This window comes from Morchella importuna, assembly GCF_003444635.1.
Source record: "Morchella importuna strain M04M26 chromosome Unknown Morimp01GS060, whole genome shotgun sequence".
In the NCBI taxonomy this organism is placed as follows: Eukaryota; Fungi; Ascomycota; class Pezizomycetes; order Pezizales; family Morchellaceae; genus Morchella; species Morchella importuna.
The window spans coordinates 111,139-126,027 of record NW_025763457.1 but is presented as its reverse complement, the minus strand read 5'-3'; the positions used below and the strand labels follow the sequence as shown (position 1 = coordinate 126,027).

The window sequence follows — 14,889 nt, the reverse complement described above, 5'->3', positions numbered from 1 at the left end:
TGTTGCCAGTGAGAGGGGTTTCCTCTTGTAGGTTTTGTAGCCGTTGGCGTACATCTTCGTATGTAACATCCTGTTTGGTCTGGATGTTATCGACGACGTTGTTCATCGACTTCGGCAGTGAGGCAAGTAGGAATGCTGCCATTGCTTCGTTGGATTTGGTGAGGGGTAGCAGGGCCTGAGCGAGTTTGTGGTCGCCGCTCTGACACTTGGTTTTGAGAGTGTTCCAGTTCGTGTTGAAGGTTTCGAGATGCTCGGTTAAGTTACCGTTGTCTTGCATCTTCGTGTCTAGAACACGGCTGAGGAGGGTGATCGTCGTGTTTGGTGATACGCGATCGTAGAGGTCTTTGAGCGCCTTCCATGCGTGGTATGCATTTTCGGCGGAGACGACTGTTGGTTGTATGTCTTCGGCTACAGCTCCGATGAGAAGGCTGTGCATTTGTTTTCGGGCCTTTTTAATTTCGGCCTTGGTGAGGTCTGTGTCATCTTCTGAGGGGTTTTCGATGCTCAATGCTTCCCACCAGTCTGCTGCATCGAATGTAATCCTCCAGGCAGACGCCCAAGTTTGGTAGTTGGATTGTCCCTTTAATTTTGGGAGTCCATCAAACTTGATGCGAATGTTACTGGGACTCGTGTTGTCTGAGGACTTAACCTCCACGGCCTTGGATGATTCACCAGCGTCAGACATGATGTTGTATGAAGTGTAATTGAGTTAACCGAATGTGGCGAGTGTTGTGCGGATTTTATTTGGCAAAACCCGGGCTCATAACCTGAAGTTTTTGGAGTATGGGAGAAAATGACTTAAGTGTGGTTTGTACACGTGACCTTGAAGGAGGATGTGTTTTGTAGTGCGAAGAAGATACTATTGCGCCGCTGAAGTTCCAGCGACAATGTGGGTGTTTGAGCGCTCTATATATACAGATATTCTAATACCACGTGATCCCCTGATTACATAATCCCTGACACTAAGCCTTGTCTGAATCCCTGTTCCTTCTATGAGTCATCCCTTATACATGAGTAATTCCATACATAACCGATGTCGCAATGCCCTATTTCTACAGGGTCGATACTATATATAGAACAGACCTATATCACCCCACCTCCGGTGGTGTCGATCTTCTCTAATTTCTGAACAGTGATGTCATTACTTCGAATCAATGGGGGGCCTGACTGTCATATAGGGTACTAATTAATGGGTCGCCTGAAACCCCTCATCTCCTACATACCACCTACCTCCGGCCCACTCCACCCACAACCACCTACCATCTATCCACAATCCACCAAAAGGCACCATGGCCCTACACGCAACCTACCAAAGCCTCCTCCTCCCCGCCTCCGGCGCCCCCGTCTCCCTCGTCCCCTACATTACCGTCGCCCCCAGCACCTTCCCCAAAGACGACGACTCCGCCCTCTTCGACAACCGCGCCTTCCAGCTCGTCCCTGACCTACGCCCCTACTGGAGCGGCGACTACCAAGACCGGCGCTTCCGGCGCTTCATCGTGCGCTCGCACCCGCAGCCCATGCTCGACGGCGAGTTCATCATCTACTACTCCACCAGCGCCGACAAGCCCGCCAACAAGACGATCCTGGACATGCCTTCTGTGCGCGACGCCATCGAGCGCTCGGGGGTGAGGGTCGAGGACAGGCTGTTCTACCGCGGGGATGTGCTGGTGGTGAGACTGGGTGAGGTGTGGGAGGATGTGGGGTTCGAGGAGAGGTATGAGGATGTGAGGGGGGAGATGGTGGCGGCGGTGGTGGAGATGTTGGGGGAGAGGCTGTTTGCGCCGGGGTGGGAGGAGGGGTTCTTGGAGAGGCAGAGGAGGGATGATGCGTGGTTCGAGAGGCTGGCGATAAAGGAGAGGGGGATGAAGGAGCAGCTGTTTGCGGCTATGTGAGTTGTCTAGATGGGGCTGGGAGTCGGGCAGAAGAGACGTGATGGGGCGTGTGTGCTGACGGTGGTGTGTAGGTCGCCGGAGCAGAGGGAGAATAGGCAGGTGAGGGATATGGTGGATGTACTTGTGGCGTTGTCGGCAAAGGGGGACGAGGAGTAGGGTCTATCTGGACCCCGGATTTTCTGTGGTGCAGGTGCTTTTGTTCCAGGGCCCCCGTAATACCATCAAGGGAGCGTTATCTTTAGTATCTCCGTCCCACGGGACGTATCTTTATGTAGTAGCAAAGTTGATAATCCTAGTTCAGTTCCATCTGGCCCCGTATCCTCTTCCGTCTATCACTGCGCTGCGCACTCTACCACCCAAAAACTAAAGATAAGAGTCAGTAAGCTTAAGGATCGACTGGGATATGTAACAAGGAAGATGGGGTGATGCGTCGATAGGATTTCCATATAGGTAGTTTGTATGGCATTATAATTTCCTAAATGTCCACAGATAATTGCAGCCCACGTAGCCTGTGCGGGTAAAACCAAGATAGCCTTTGTCATAACTATTTACGTACCACCACCACCACCACCACCACCACCACCACCACCACCACCACCGACTCCTCCTCCTCCTCCTCCTGCCCATATATACACATACAGGCACATACAAACATTCTCGGTTGAGGCCTACAAGCTAGCCAGCGCCAAAACGAACACAGCACACATTGACGTTACATAGCTCTATCGAGTGATAACCCATGAACTCGAACTCTTCTTTTTTTTTTGGTTCAATTCATTAATTTAATTAGACTCGAACTCACGGAAAGCATAACAGCACCACACCAGTTCATTCATACACATCCATGCATATCGACATTTACGTGGCGCGGGGGTGGTAATTGCATATACATCATCAGCACTCACTGAGGCGGGGATCAAACTAGTACTTTACAACCGTAATTAGCCAGAACCCCATCTCCGCATTTTTTGTCTGGGCGCGGAGTTCAGCACTATCAAGCAAGAACCTCCGTGAACAAGTACTACTCTGATCACTGTAGGTCTGTAAAGCCGCTTTGTACCACCCCACCCCACCCCACCCCACCCCACCCCCGGCCAGCGGTGCATGGCATCGATCTAATCCGACACCCACGTGGTAAGGTGCGTGCACAAAGTGATGCTTATACGCGCCTTCTACAGTGCGGCTGGTAAAAACCAGTGACCATCGACTCCTCAATTGGTCGTGACAGCTTATCTATGTACTACTACATGTAGTTGGTGGAAATCAAGTGAAGTGGTTGCGTTACACTTAAACCCCAGATGGTCCTTAATCTACATGTCTCTCTAATCCCGGCCAATATAATGTCTTCTCCCGGACGGGATGCTGCTGGGTAGGGCGGATCGATGGACTTCGGCGTATATAATTGAGAGTATAGGTACGGGCGAGCTCATTACTACATGCAAGGAATAGATTCAGACGTTTGTTGTGTGTCATCTTCAATTATGCTGCGTTTATGTATGTCGATCGTGCTTATACATTCTTTTTCCATGGTGATATCAATGACAACACCCTCATCCCTATCCTTATCCCCATCCTTTTCCCAGCTAGTCCCTGTCCACCTCCGCATCACTCCCCCCCCCCCCCCCACTTCTCCCGCCCCGCCTTCCCGTACCCTCCCCCCCCCCCCCCTTCCCATACCCTCCCCCCCTTCCCTTACAATCCAACCACCTAACGTACAACTAGCACCTCTTCACCGTAACCTACACCCCCGCACAATCAGCCCCCATCCCATCCACCATCCACCCCTCCACCCCCATATACCCATCCATCCCCCTTCCCCTAGGAAAGAAACATACCTTCTCCGTCACCCTCCCCCTACAAACCGGACACGCCGCGTCTCTCGCCTCCTCCCCACCCCCCACGCTCGCCCTCCTCCGGCTCTCAGACCACGTCCGCCGCCGTCCAAGGCCGACTTCTTCCATCTTCGTGCAGCACGCCTGGCTCCGCGCCTCTTCGTCAGTGCCACATCACAACGCCACCCCCCCCCCCCCCCCGGGGGAGCACTTACGCTGCAGAGAACAAGATGCTGACACGGCAACATCAGCACGTCTGCCAGGGCCGTCAGACACACTACACACGCTGCCTCATCGCCGCCTGCAAACACCTGTCTCCTCCCCCCGTCAGCCATCACATCACATCACCCAATCACCCACCCTTCCTCCCCTACCACACCCCCCCCCCCAGGAACAGGCCAACATACCGCATCAGCATCCGCCCCCCTGGCCGCCATCCACCCCCTCACCACACGGTGTACAGCGACGACCTCCTCCAGTGCCACCGCGATAGCCGCGGCCTGGTGCAGCTCCGACTGCGTCGCGGCAGAGCGCAGGGTTGCGGCGGCCGAGAGGGTTAGGGCGTGCAGGGTTGTGGGGTGTGTTGTGGGGAGGAGCGTGGCGGGGTGGGTGTGCGTTGTGAGGGCGGTGAGGGTGGGGAGGGTGGGGGACCAGGTGGGGGGCGTGGAGGGGGTGTGGGTGGGGGTGTGGTAGGGGGTTGGGTGCGGGGGGTGGGACATGGCTCTTTTTGGCTGGGTGGGAGCTATGGGGGGGGGGGTGAGGTGGAGATGGAGGGGGTGAGATTGGGGTGAGGGGTGGTGGTGCGAGGTGTGATTGGCGCGGTTGTGAGGCTCTGTAATTGTATCACGACGCTGTGATAGGCTAGGACTTGATCCTAGCTTGGTGCTGGCAACACTTGCACCAGTCAGTTTGAAACAGTACGAAGCTTCGCAATTGATTCCATGCAATAGCCCGGACCGATATTCCTCTCCGCTCTTTGGTTGTTAATCTTGCAGCCATTGCCGGGGCAGGCTCGGCATCTTTCAGCACTTCTGTACACACGTCCATGATCGATTATTAACCCCACGGGAACGACCGAACCCCCCCGGAGGAAATGTGGCACCGGCACCCCCGGGATGAAGGTACAGGTATCGTGAAACGTGTTTCTAAAGGTCGCTGTTATCTATACGCTAGCGGCATATGAGCACTGTACTCCCTGTCCTGGCCAGCTATAGCATCTATGTACAGCGACGATGTTCTCAAGACCCCCGGGATATGTGGTCTGCAGACAGGTGTGATGACACGGAGATCTAGAAGCTTCACCTCTTCTCCCATCATACATAGAAAATTCACTCTACATTATCACTCACGCCGGATGTGCTTCCGCGGCCGGGCGCAGGGTTAGGTTTTCCTAACAGAACAGAGAGTTTTGGATGATTTCTAATCGAACGGATTATGTGAGTTTATATTACTTTTGTTTGGGGAAATGGCCAGTGCTAAGCGATAATTCTGTAGCGTTTAAACTGATGATATTGTAAACCGGATTCCCTTGACTTGATGGTTGATGATACCCTCAAGTCTTCGCAGAATCAAGCCCTATTTATACATGTTGGAACCTATGCCAAGGCCCGCTTTCTAATACTAACTGATACAACGATAATAGAATAAGATAACGCTCCCGAAGATAACCCAGATAGAAAAGCGCCCCCGCATAGTCCCGTCCTCCATTCTAATTCCGACACGTAACCATGAACCTTGCAATTGCCAGTCATCGGGTTGTACCATACTATTATCCTAGACCTACTTCTCTAAGTAGAACAGCCTACAGCCGTAAGCCCCGCTTACTATTCTATTTTGGGTGAGACACCCAACAGTAAGCGTGCCGTCATAATAGTATGGCCTAGCGTGGTGACACCGCGTGCCCCCACACTACCCGATACCTTTCTATGCTTGCCCTTCCGTTACCCGACCGGCCTTGCATCACAACCCGTCACTCGTATTTCTCACTGTCCTAAGCCTGTAGAACAGTGCTTCCGTAGTTCCTGTAACACTACTCCCCCTTCCTAGACGTCGCCCTCGACCGTTAAAACCCTTTCTATGATAAAAACCCTGTGGGAAAAGTCGTAGAGTAGGGAAAGGTATCGAGCTTAGTCTCGCCTGTTCCGTTGTCGTTTATGAGCCCGGTCATTATCGATTGCTGGGTCTTGACTTCGCGTATGGGGTCGTATGTTCGAGGTTGGCTGGAAGTTCTTGTCTGCCAATGCCTCCTGTGGCTCGGGTGTTGCCAGTCGCTTTCGTGTATTCTGTTTTCGGGTGGGGTCTGGGTCCTCACGATAGGGTCGCAGCAACATCTCGTGAAAGACATCATGAACCTTCCATTCTACTGGAAGCTCCAGGCGGTAAGCCCGATTGCCCACCACTGCCGACACTGTGAATGGCCCTGTAAACTTGTCTGACCACTTGGAGTACCCTCCAAGGTTCCGAGTATCCAGCAAGACTTTCTGACCGATAGTGAACCGCTGTACTGCCGGTCCTGGCTTTGACGCCATCCTATCAAAGGTCTTCTGTAGCGTATCCCTCGCTAACTCATGAGCCGTAATGATCTCATCCAAGTAGTTGTTCCCGTTGGCGTCTAATCGTTCGATCTCTGCATCCGTAGGCCAATCCGTTCGAGGGTGGAAGCCATAATTGCAGTAGAACGGCGATTGCCCCGTCGACTTATGCTTCGCATTGTTGTAGGCGTATTCACAGATAGGTAACAGGTCCTTCCATTTCTTGCCTGATCCTGCCGTATATGCCCGAATATAACCTTCCATGTGTTGGTTGGTCCGCTCTGTTTGGCCGTCGGTTTGGGGGTGGAATGAGGTGGAGAGTCTTCTACGAATCCCCAGTCTGTCCGTAATTGCCGCCCAGAATGCTGACACGAACTGCGTTCCTCTGTCTGAGACGATGCTCCTAGGAAGTCCGTGGAAACGCCAGATGTCTTTGACGAATGCGTTGGCGGTTTGTTCCGCGTTGATTCCCGTCATTGGAATGAAGTGAGCCATCTTCGTAAAACGGTCCACGACTACCAATACGTTGCGGAATCCTGATTTCTCCTTAGGCATTTCTACTACGAAATCCATCGAGATATCAGTCCAAGGTGTGGTGGCTAACTCTAGGGGTTGAGGGAGTGACAAGTGTCTCCGACTTGCTTGGCTCTCTGGCATACATCGCAAGTCTTGACGAAGTTGGCTACATCCGTGGACATTCCCGGCCACCAGTAGTTCCTATCAATCAACTCGAGGGTTTTATCCCTTCCTAGATGCCCCGCTACGGGTCGATCATGATGTTCCTCCAATGACCTGCTTGACCGCGTAGCCCGGTACTACCCATCGACCATCGTGGGTGGGGTCATTTGAATCGGACTCCATTCAGCGGCAGGCTCTAACTTTTACGATAGCAGCCTCCGGTGGTCCAAAGATCTCCAGGTTTGAGTCAGGGAGGTGTTCATCCGGAACCGTCCTCCGAACCCAGCGTCTTTCCTGTTCATACCAACCCTGTAGTGGCTGAGGCAGCTCTACGCTTGGTATGTCGTACCACTGATCCAATTGATTCCATTCCTCTTCGGGGTTGCCAACCACTTCGGACCCAGTTTCTACGCTGGTCCGTGATTTTCTGACAAACTGTTCTGCGCTGAGTAGCTGTTTTACGGGCTGCTCACGCATTACTCCCCCTTCCATTGCGAACTCCGGACGCCTTGTAAGTGCATCTGGCTTGCCGTTCTTTTCGCCTGGTCGGTAATGGATCTTGAAGCGAAAAGGTGCTATCTTCTCGGCCCATCTGGCTTGTCTTCTCGACAACTTCTTGGTCGTTGTGAAGTACTGCAGGTTTTGGTGATCCGAATGTATCTGGATAGGGATGTCCGTCCCTTCCAGCCAATGTCTCCAAGTCAAGAGGGCAGAAACTATTGCGAGCATCTCCTTGTCGTAGATCTCATAGTTAACCTCTGCCTCGTTGAACTTGCCGAGAGTGGTAAGCTACCGGATGTAGAATACCGTCCTCGAACACCTGAGAGAGTACTGCGGCCTCAGCCCAGTCACTCGCATCAGTTTCCACGATTGCTTCGCGGTGTTCGTCATAGTGTCGGAGTATTGGAGCAGACGTAAAATCTCCTTTTGAGCTCGTCGAACGCATCTTGCTGTTCCCTGCCCCATTCCATACGGAACCTTTCTTCAGGAGGTCGGTCATAGGTCTGCAAACCTCGGAGTATCGGTGGATGAACCGTCTTAGGAAATTGTCGAAGCCGAGAAAGCATTGAAGTTCCTTGACCTTGGTTGGGGCTAACCAACCTTCGATCGCCTGGACTTTCTTTGGTGATACTCGGTTCCCTTTCCTGATAGTATAAATCCCAGGAATTCTACCTCCTGTTGATACCATTCCGTTTTCTCGAGGTTTCCGTATAGATGGTGTCGTCGCAGTCGCTCCAAAACTTCTCGTACAAGAGTCGTATGCTCTTCTCTAGTCTTTGAATACATTAAGATGTTCATCCAGGTAGACTACTACGCCTTGATCTAGAAGATCCTTGAATATGGTATTGACCATGACCTGAAACGACGCAGGAGCATTGGTCAAGCCGAAAGGCATTACCCTATATTCGAAAAGGCCGTATTTCGTTCGAAAAGCGGTTTTCCATTCTTCGCCCTTAGCAATCCTAATCAGATTATAGCCATTTTTTCAGGTCTATCTTCGTGAAGTAGAGTGCTCCTTTCGTTGCGTCGGCCAGCTCGTTCATGAGTGGCAGTGGATAACGGTTCTTGATTGTGATTCCATTCAAACCACGAAAGTCGACACATAACCGAAGCTTACCATTAGCTTTCGGAACGAACAGGACGGGTGCCGCTGCTGGGCTAGTGGAGGGACGACTTTGCCGGAGGGCAAGTTCTCGTCCAAATACTCCCGGAGTGCCTTATCTTCAGGTGGGGAGAGCGAATAGATCGGTCCCCACGGAGGCTGCTTTCCTTCCATAAGAGGAATGGTATGATCCCATTCAGAGTGGTCAGGTAGTCGAGCGGCTCCTTCCTTGGAGAAACACGTCGGCGTATTCCTGAAACTCCACCGGTATAGCACTAACGAGAGCCTCGTTTACCGATGCTCTTGCCCAAAAGGGGTGTTGCTCGATCGTCATCTGCTTCTTGGGTGACGCCCTCAACAGCCTGATGACCAGCTCTTCTGGGTCTTGATCGTATATGTCTTCGACTGATACGAAGCATCCATGGATTATACAGTTGTTGCTATGGAAGCTGACACTGTTGCGTCCCCAATGGATGGTTGGTTGATGCTCTTTGAGCCATCGATGTGGTATGACGAGGTCCTCTCCTGCGAACGAGCCAACCTCACAGGTGATAGCCCTGTCTAGATGGTTGCCGATGCGGAGGGTAAGGGGTTGAGTGATGTGAGTGCCGGAATTGGGCATAGGGGTACCGTCGGCCTGTCTGATGATGAGAGGCTTTGGTCGAGGTTGAGTGGGTATTTTCGCGCGGTGGATACAGTCCCAGGACATGATCCAGTCCTCTGTGCCACTGTCCAAGAGTGCGTTGACTGTTGCGACATGTTTGTTACTAGTTGCGGGGTGATCCCAAGAGATCTCGATCTCGAGGCGGGTTTCTTGTGTGTTGGAAGACATGTTTGTATGTTGGTTTTGATAAAGGTTTTGTATTGGTTCTGGGTGTGGTTTTCGATGGTTTTTCCTTGTTGAGCGCAGGGTGAGGGGGTTTATATAGAGAGTTCGAGTGTTTGATGAAGATCACGGTACAACACTTACGCACCAGGCGTTTCGGGGTGTAACCCCATCCTCAGAGTGTGTGTAAAGAGAATTGAATTTCCGCGCGTATAACGAAACAAATATAGAAAATCTCGTGGCCAACCCATAAAAATAACCGTAATACATAAAACCCTTGTTTCCATAACCCAAAGTAGAAAGAAACCCGTAATCGCAACATGAGATACCGAAAAATAGAAATACCCAATCAATTTTGATCCTCCAAAGTTGTAATCCTTGCCCTAAATGCCTCATTCTGGGGGCCCAATTTCCGCTTCTTTTCACCCTCCCTTCCGTGGTCCTTTCCTCCGGAAGGATACCGTTTCCTCTTCAGGTCGGTTAACCTGACCTTACTTGTCGCCACGCAATCTTTCGCGAAGTGGTTATCTCTACCACAACGGAAACACTTTCCTTCCTTTTGCCACTTCTCCTTTTCGTCCTTGGTGACACCCAAGTCATCCGAGGCCTTGGAGTTGTGTGCTGGCGCGGAAAAAGTTTTCCGAGGTGCGGGGTTGCGCGATTTTCGCCGTTCCGATTTTTCCTCACGAGGTTTCACGACATCCTTGCCACGTAAGATCTCTTTCCGGGCCTTCACCTCGTGATCCTTACGTCCGACCTTCCTAACCCAGGCTAGCCATTCCGCGAAATCTTCTGGTTCCTCGATCGCATTCGAGAGGCGTTGTTCCAGCGAGGAGTTTATTCCTGTTAGGATCATGGATTTCATTACGATGGGTCCAACCTTCGCGTCCCATTCCAGATTCTGCATCTCATTGATGTAGTCATCGATCATGCCAGTTTGACGGAGCTTATCCATCTTCTGTTTGGCTTGTTCTTGACTTGTTCGATTGCCGTACTGAATCCGTAATTCGTTTTTGAAATTCTCCCATGTTCCGATGCTGGGGTCTACCGATAGTCGCTCCACGAAGTTTCGCCAGAATTTTGCCGCCCTCCCCGGTAAGTTCGAGGGATGCCCACAGGATCTTAGTTTGGTCGTCCCACCGGACTTTCCTCTGAAGTTCAATTAAGACTTCCATTTGGTCGATCCAGTGTCGTACGTCTTCGTCGGCTTTTCCGGAGAAGGGGATTTTTGCCTGTTTTGGCGTATCTCCCAGGGTGGCGCGAGGGGGGTGCATGAGGTCTACCTCTTGCTGCCTGTTACGGCGTCTTCGCTCCTCCCGTTTTCTCTGTCTTCGTTCGCGTGCCCGGCGATCGTCCTCTGAATCGGAGGAGCTGGATGAGTCTGAGGGGGGTGGGTCTCGTGGTTTTGCGCGGTTTCCGCCGTTGCCGTTATTGCCATCGCCTCCCCTGCCTCCTTGCTCACTTTGCTGGCTTCTTGCTTCGGAGCGAGGGGGTACGGGGGGTTGGTTCCCTGATCCTTCCGGTCTCTCTCCGGAATTGCTAGGGGGGTTCTGAGGGGGTTGGGGGGGTGCTACGCCTCCGCCTCCTGAGCCTTCGGGGGCTGTTGCCGTTCTATTGGCTGCTACCCGCATCTGCTCAATTATCTCTTCCAGGTTCTTTTTCGTACCCGCGAACTGGTCTTCCATCGCAGCTTGTCTGTCCCGTTCCATCCTCTCGAGGGCAGCCATAACCTCCGCGGGTATCTGCACTGGGCCATCCTTTGGGAGTTGCTGGACGAAGTTGGTCAACGCATTTATGTGCTGATCCTGTCGTTCCTGCCTTTCCTGATGCGCCCTAGTTGCTTCGACGATCTGCCCAAGAACCTGACCGAGGTTGCTGGTAGCGGCGGTGGATTCTGCCCGCAGTTGAGCCATGACCTGGTTGAGCTGATTGTCGCGCTCGGCTCTGTCCCCAGCGAACTTGGCGTGGAGGTCCTCGACGATCTTGTTGGTATACTCCTGCTGTTGCCGGGTGAGTTCCCTGAGTATGGGGATATCCCGCACGTGCATGCTGAGTTCCTCGATCCCGCGGCTGAGCTGTTGTACCACGGGGGCCCCTTGTCGCTGGACTTCTTGCCCAATAAGGTCGCCAAAAGGATTCTCCACCCGCCGTTCCTCTACGTCCATGTTGGTATCCTCGTCGTCGTCCATTACCCGAGGCACCGAGGGCCTCTGAGTAGAGGATCTCTCTCTGATTGGGGTGACGTATGGGGAGAACTCCCGGTGGTCTACCTGCCGCCTCCTCGCCTGCCCATAGGATTCTTCCTGCCTCGTCGATGTGAAGAGGGAGCCTATCGGCACATCTCTCTCTTTCCTGTGGCGCCTCTTCGCCTGGGTTTCTAATATACCTCGATCTCTCAAGGCGATTGAACTCTCCATGTTGTAGTCTTCCTCCGACCGTTGCTGATGAGCCCTTGACATTGCTAAGTTGCTCGAGTTTGAGCTGTGGTTGCCTTATGCACCAGGGTTGAGCAATGAACCAGGGGGCCGGGTGGGCAAGTCCGAAAGATCGTTGGGAGAGAGTGATCTTGATCGGGAAGAGTTCTGGGTAGTTGAGGATTTCGGGGTCGTGTTCTTCGAAAGTAGTGGTAGTTCCTGCTTCCGCGAAGAAACCTGAGTAGTGAAGGTATCCGCAGTATAGATGTTCGGCGCTTCCTCTTCGAACGATGAAGGATGTAGCGCAAAGGTAGTTATTGATGGCTGCGGTTGCTGCTCGGGGGTGCATATAGTACTTTGGTCTTTTCTAATAGACTAAGCGCTTATTCTTCTACTGAGAGCACGGTGACTATCCGCCACTAAGCAAAATACTCAGAGTATTGGTTTAAGCGAGTAGCTGTCTTATCGAGACTTCTGGTAGTGTATGTGATAGGTAAAGAGTAAAAGCTAGGGATAAGGTACAATATAGTGTTTGGGGAAATGGCCAGTGCTAAGCGATAATTCTGTAGCGTTTAAACTGATGATATTGTAAACCGGATTCCCTTGACTTTGATGGTTGATGATACCCTCAAGTCTTCGCAGAATCAAGCCCTATTTATACATGTTGGAACCTATGCCAAGGCCCGCTTTCTAATACTAACTGATACAACGATAATAGAATAAGATAACGCTCCCGAAGATAACCCAGATAGAAAAGCGCCCCCGCATAGTCCCGTCCTCCATTCTAATTCCGACACGTAACCATGAACCTTGCAATTGCCAGTCATCGGGTTGTACCATACTATTATCCTAGACCTACTTCCCTAAGTAGAACAGCCTACAGCCGTAAGCCCCGCTTCCTATTCTATTCCGGGTGAGACACCCAATAGTAAACGTGCCGTCATAATAGTATAACACTAGTGTGGTAACATCGCGTGCTCCCACACTACCCGATACCTTTCTATGCTTGTCCTTTCGTTACCCGACCGTCCTCGCATCACAGCCCGTCACTCGTATCCCTCATTGTCCTAAGCCTCTAGAACAGTGTTCCGTAGTTCCTGTAACACAAACCCATTGGTGAAACCTTGCAAATACCTATATGCAGCTAGCTAGCTAGATCGATATAGGAGAGAACAGTATGGAGTATGGAGCGGTAAATGTGTATGGAGCGGTAAATGTATCAAAAGTAATTTTACCAACGGTAGTAAATTATTTTACCACCGGTGGTGAAAATAATACAAACTTTTATGATAAAAGCACAGACCTTTTGGCCAAAAGGGGCCATAGAACGTCAATATATGGCCAGAACTAGGGGCCATAGAATGCCAATATATGGCCAGAAGGGATCATATAATGCCACTATATATGAACATTGTCCACCGGTGGGGAATTTCACCACCAGTGGGAAATTTTCATAAGTTTTTTGAACATTTACTTATGTAGTATAGCACAGTATAAAGACTGAAATTCAGTGTTGATACTGGCACAAGGGCTGAAATTCAATGCTTATACCACCAGTGGTAAAATTACTTTTGGCACATTTACCGCCCCATAGAACAGTACCATAATATAAGCAGAAGGCTGCATGTACTAGATGAATCAAGAGCCAGTCAATTAACCACACTAGACATTGAGTATATACTACCGCAGTAATTCGTCTCAACGGACACTCACATTGACGTTGAAATTACTTGTTCTGGTCATTTGTCTTGAAAACGCCCCCCTAATCTTCCCTCATACGCGCTGTAAAAGGCAACTTCGACGTCTGTGTAACTGTCCGCTGAGAAGAATTACTGCGGTAAACGAATCAATAAATTAATCAAATTAGTCGAGCTACATGTTGCATACAGTCAATGAATTAACATGGTCGAGCTCCATCATATACAATCACTCGAATCCCACTTCCATCCCTGATCTTTTGAGTTGGTATGGGGCCGGGAGATTAAGATACGGTTGAGAGTGAGATGTATATGATCGAGGGATTGACTTGTTGACTGAATATACTAGTACGATAAAGTACTCGATACTATATACCCGGCCTTACAATGGTAATATGACTCGTTAATTATAACTAATTACATATATGCTAGTATACGTATATATATACTACCACATGTAGTAATGATGATTCTATAGCATGGCGACTATATACAGTGTTGTGGTCCATGATCAGCGGAGCCTATCTATAAATTTGAGCTGGTTCAGGCCTGGGAGGACCGCACGAGATCGACCAATAGCTCACTAGATAGTTGTATTTATTGTTTTTATTGCGCCCCACGAGCTGGTGCAAGCTGGGATTTGGGTTTGTCTCGAGCTGGCGCATGGCTCGTAATAATATAAGCTTAGGTTCGAAGCGCTCGTTAAATCCCAATTAGCTTATACATTGGACTCCCGATAGCTATAGTGGTATTCTCGATAATAGCATATACTCAATTGTAGCATATAGTTGGCTAGTCTTAAGTGAGTCAGTATATACGGGGCGCAAATTTGTATCTTAATTGATGCAAGGCGCAAATTCTCGATCGCGATAGTAGCACACGAAAAATCCGTTCCCGACCATATATATGCTACTATCGAGACTCCACTGTAGCTACCCAAGAATATCTAGCAAAGGACATATATTGAATCATATATGTATTACTTGTTCCCTATAGTCCAGAAGTATGGAGGGTTAATTGTTAATTTCCTAGCGCAAATACTGCGGATACCCTCTCAATAGCAGCGCAGGACGAGCTGATCATGGTGTTTATCACATTAACTGATTAAGTGTGAGTACTTTAGGTTTAATGAGGCAATCATGATCGAGGACGTGCTGATAACCGTGAATATAATGATCAGAGACGCCGACCCGTGAATTTACGACTTCAGTTTGACTTCATGTACAATTGTATCATTGTGGTTGACTGTAAAAGACAATCAGATGCCTCCCGGTGATATGATGTGAAGATATCTACATGTGGTTTATATATATATAATCTATATCATGCAATAACTTTTTAACATCTTTTAGAGTCTGAAGAGCGTGAGTGGAAGGTAGCCCTTACTTTTAATTCTGGCAAACAAAGCTAGTATCG

The 14,889-nt window shown here is 50.4% G+C and overlaps 2 protein-coding genes across 2 annotated transcripts; one reads left to right on the top strand and one right to left on the bottom strand.

Moving 5' to 3' along the window:
• Positions 1–1,289: 1,289 nt before the first annotated feature.
• Positions 1,290–2,048, top strand: LAJ45_11218 (uncharacterized protein; the record flags this gene model as incomplete). The annotated part of the gene is made up of 2 exons (XM_046120728.1): positions 1,290–1,888; positions 1,964–2,048. The coding sequence occupies 2 exons, from the start codon at positions 1,290–1,292 to the stop codon at positions 2,046–2,048; spliced, it is 684 nt and encodes a 227-aa protein (XP_045966087.1).
• A 1,562-nt stretch (positions 2,049–3,610) lies between these two features.
• On the bottom strand, positions 3,611–4,443 carry LAJ45_11217 (uncharacterized protein; the record flags this gene model as incomplete). The annotated part of the gene is made up of 4 exons (XM_046120727.1): positions 3,611–3,631; positions 3,728–3,868; positions 3,940–4,035; positions 4,132–4,443. 4 exons carry the CDS (start codon positions 4,441–4,443, stop codon positions 3,611–3,613), a joined length of 570 nt encoding a protein of 189 aa, XP_045966086.1.
• Between the last annotated feature and the right edge of the window lie 10,446 nt (positions 4,444–14,889).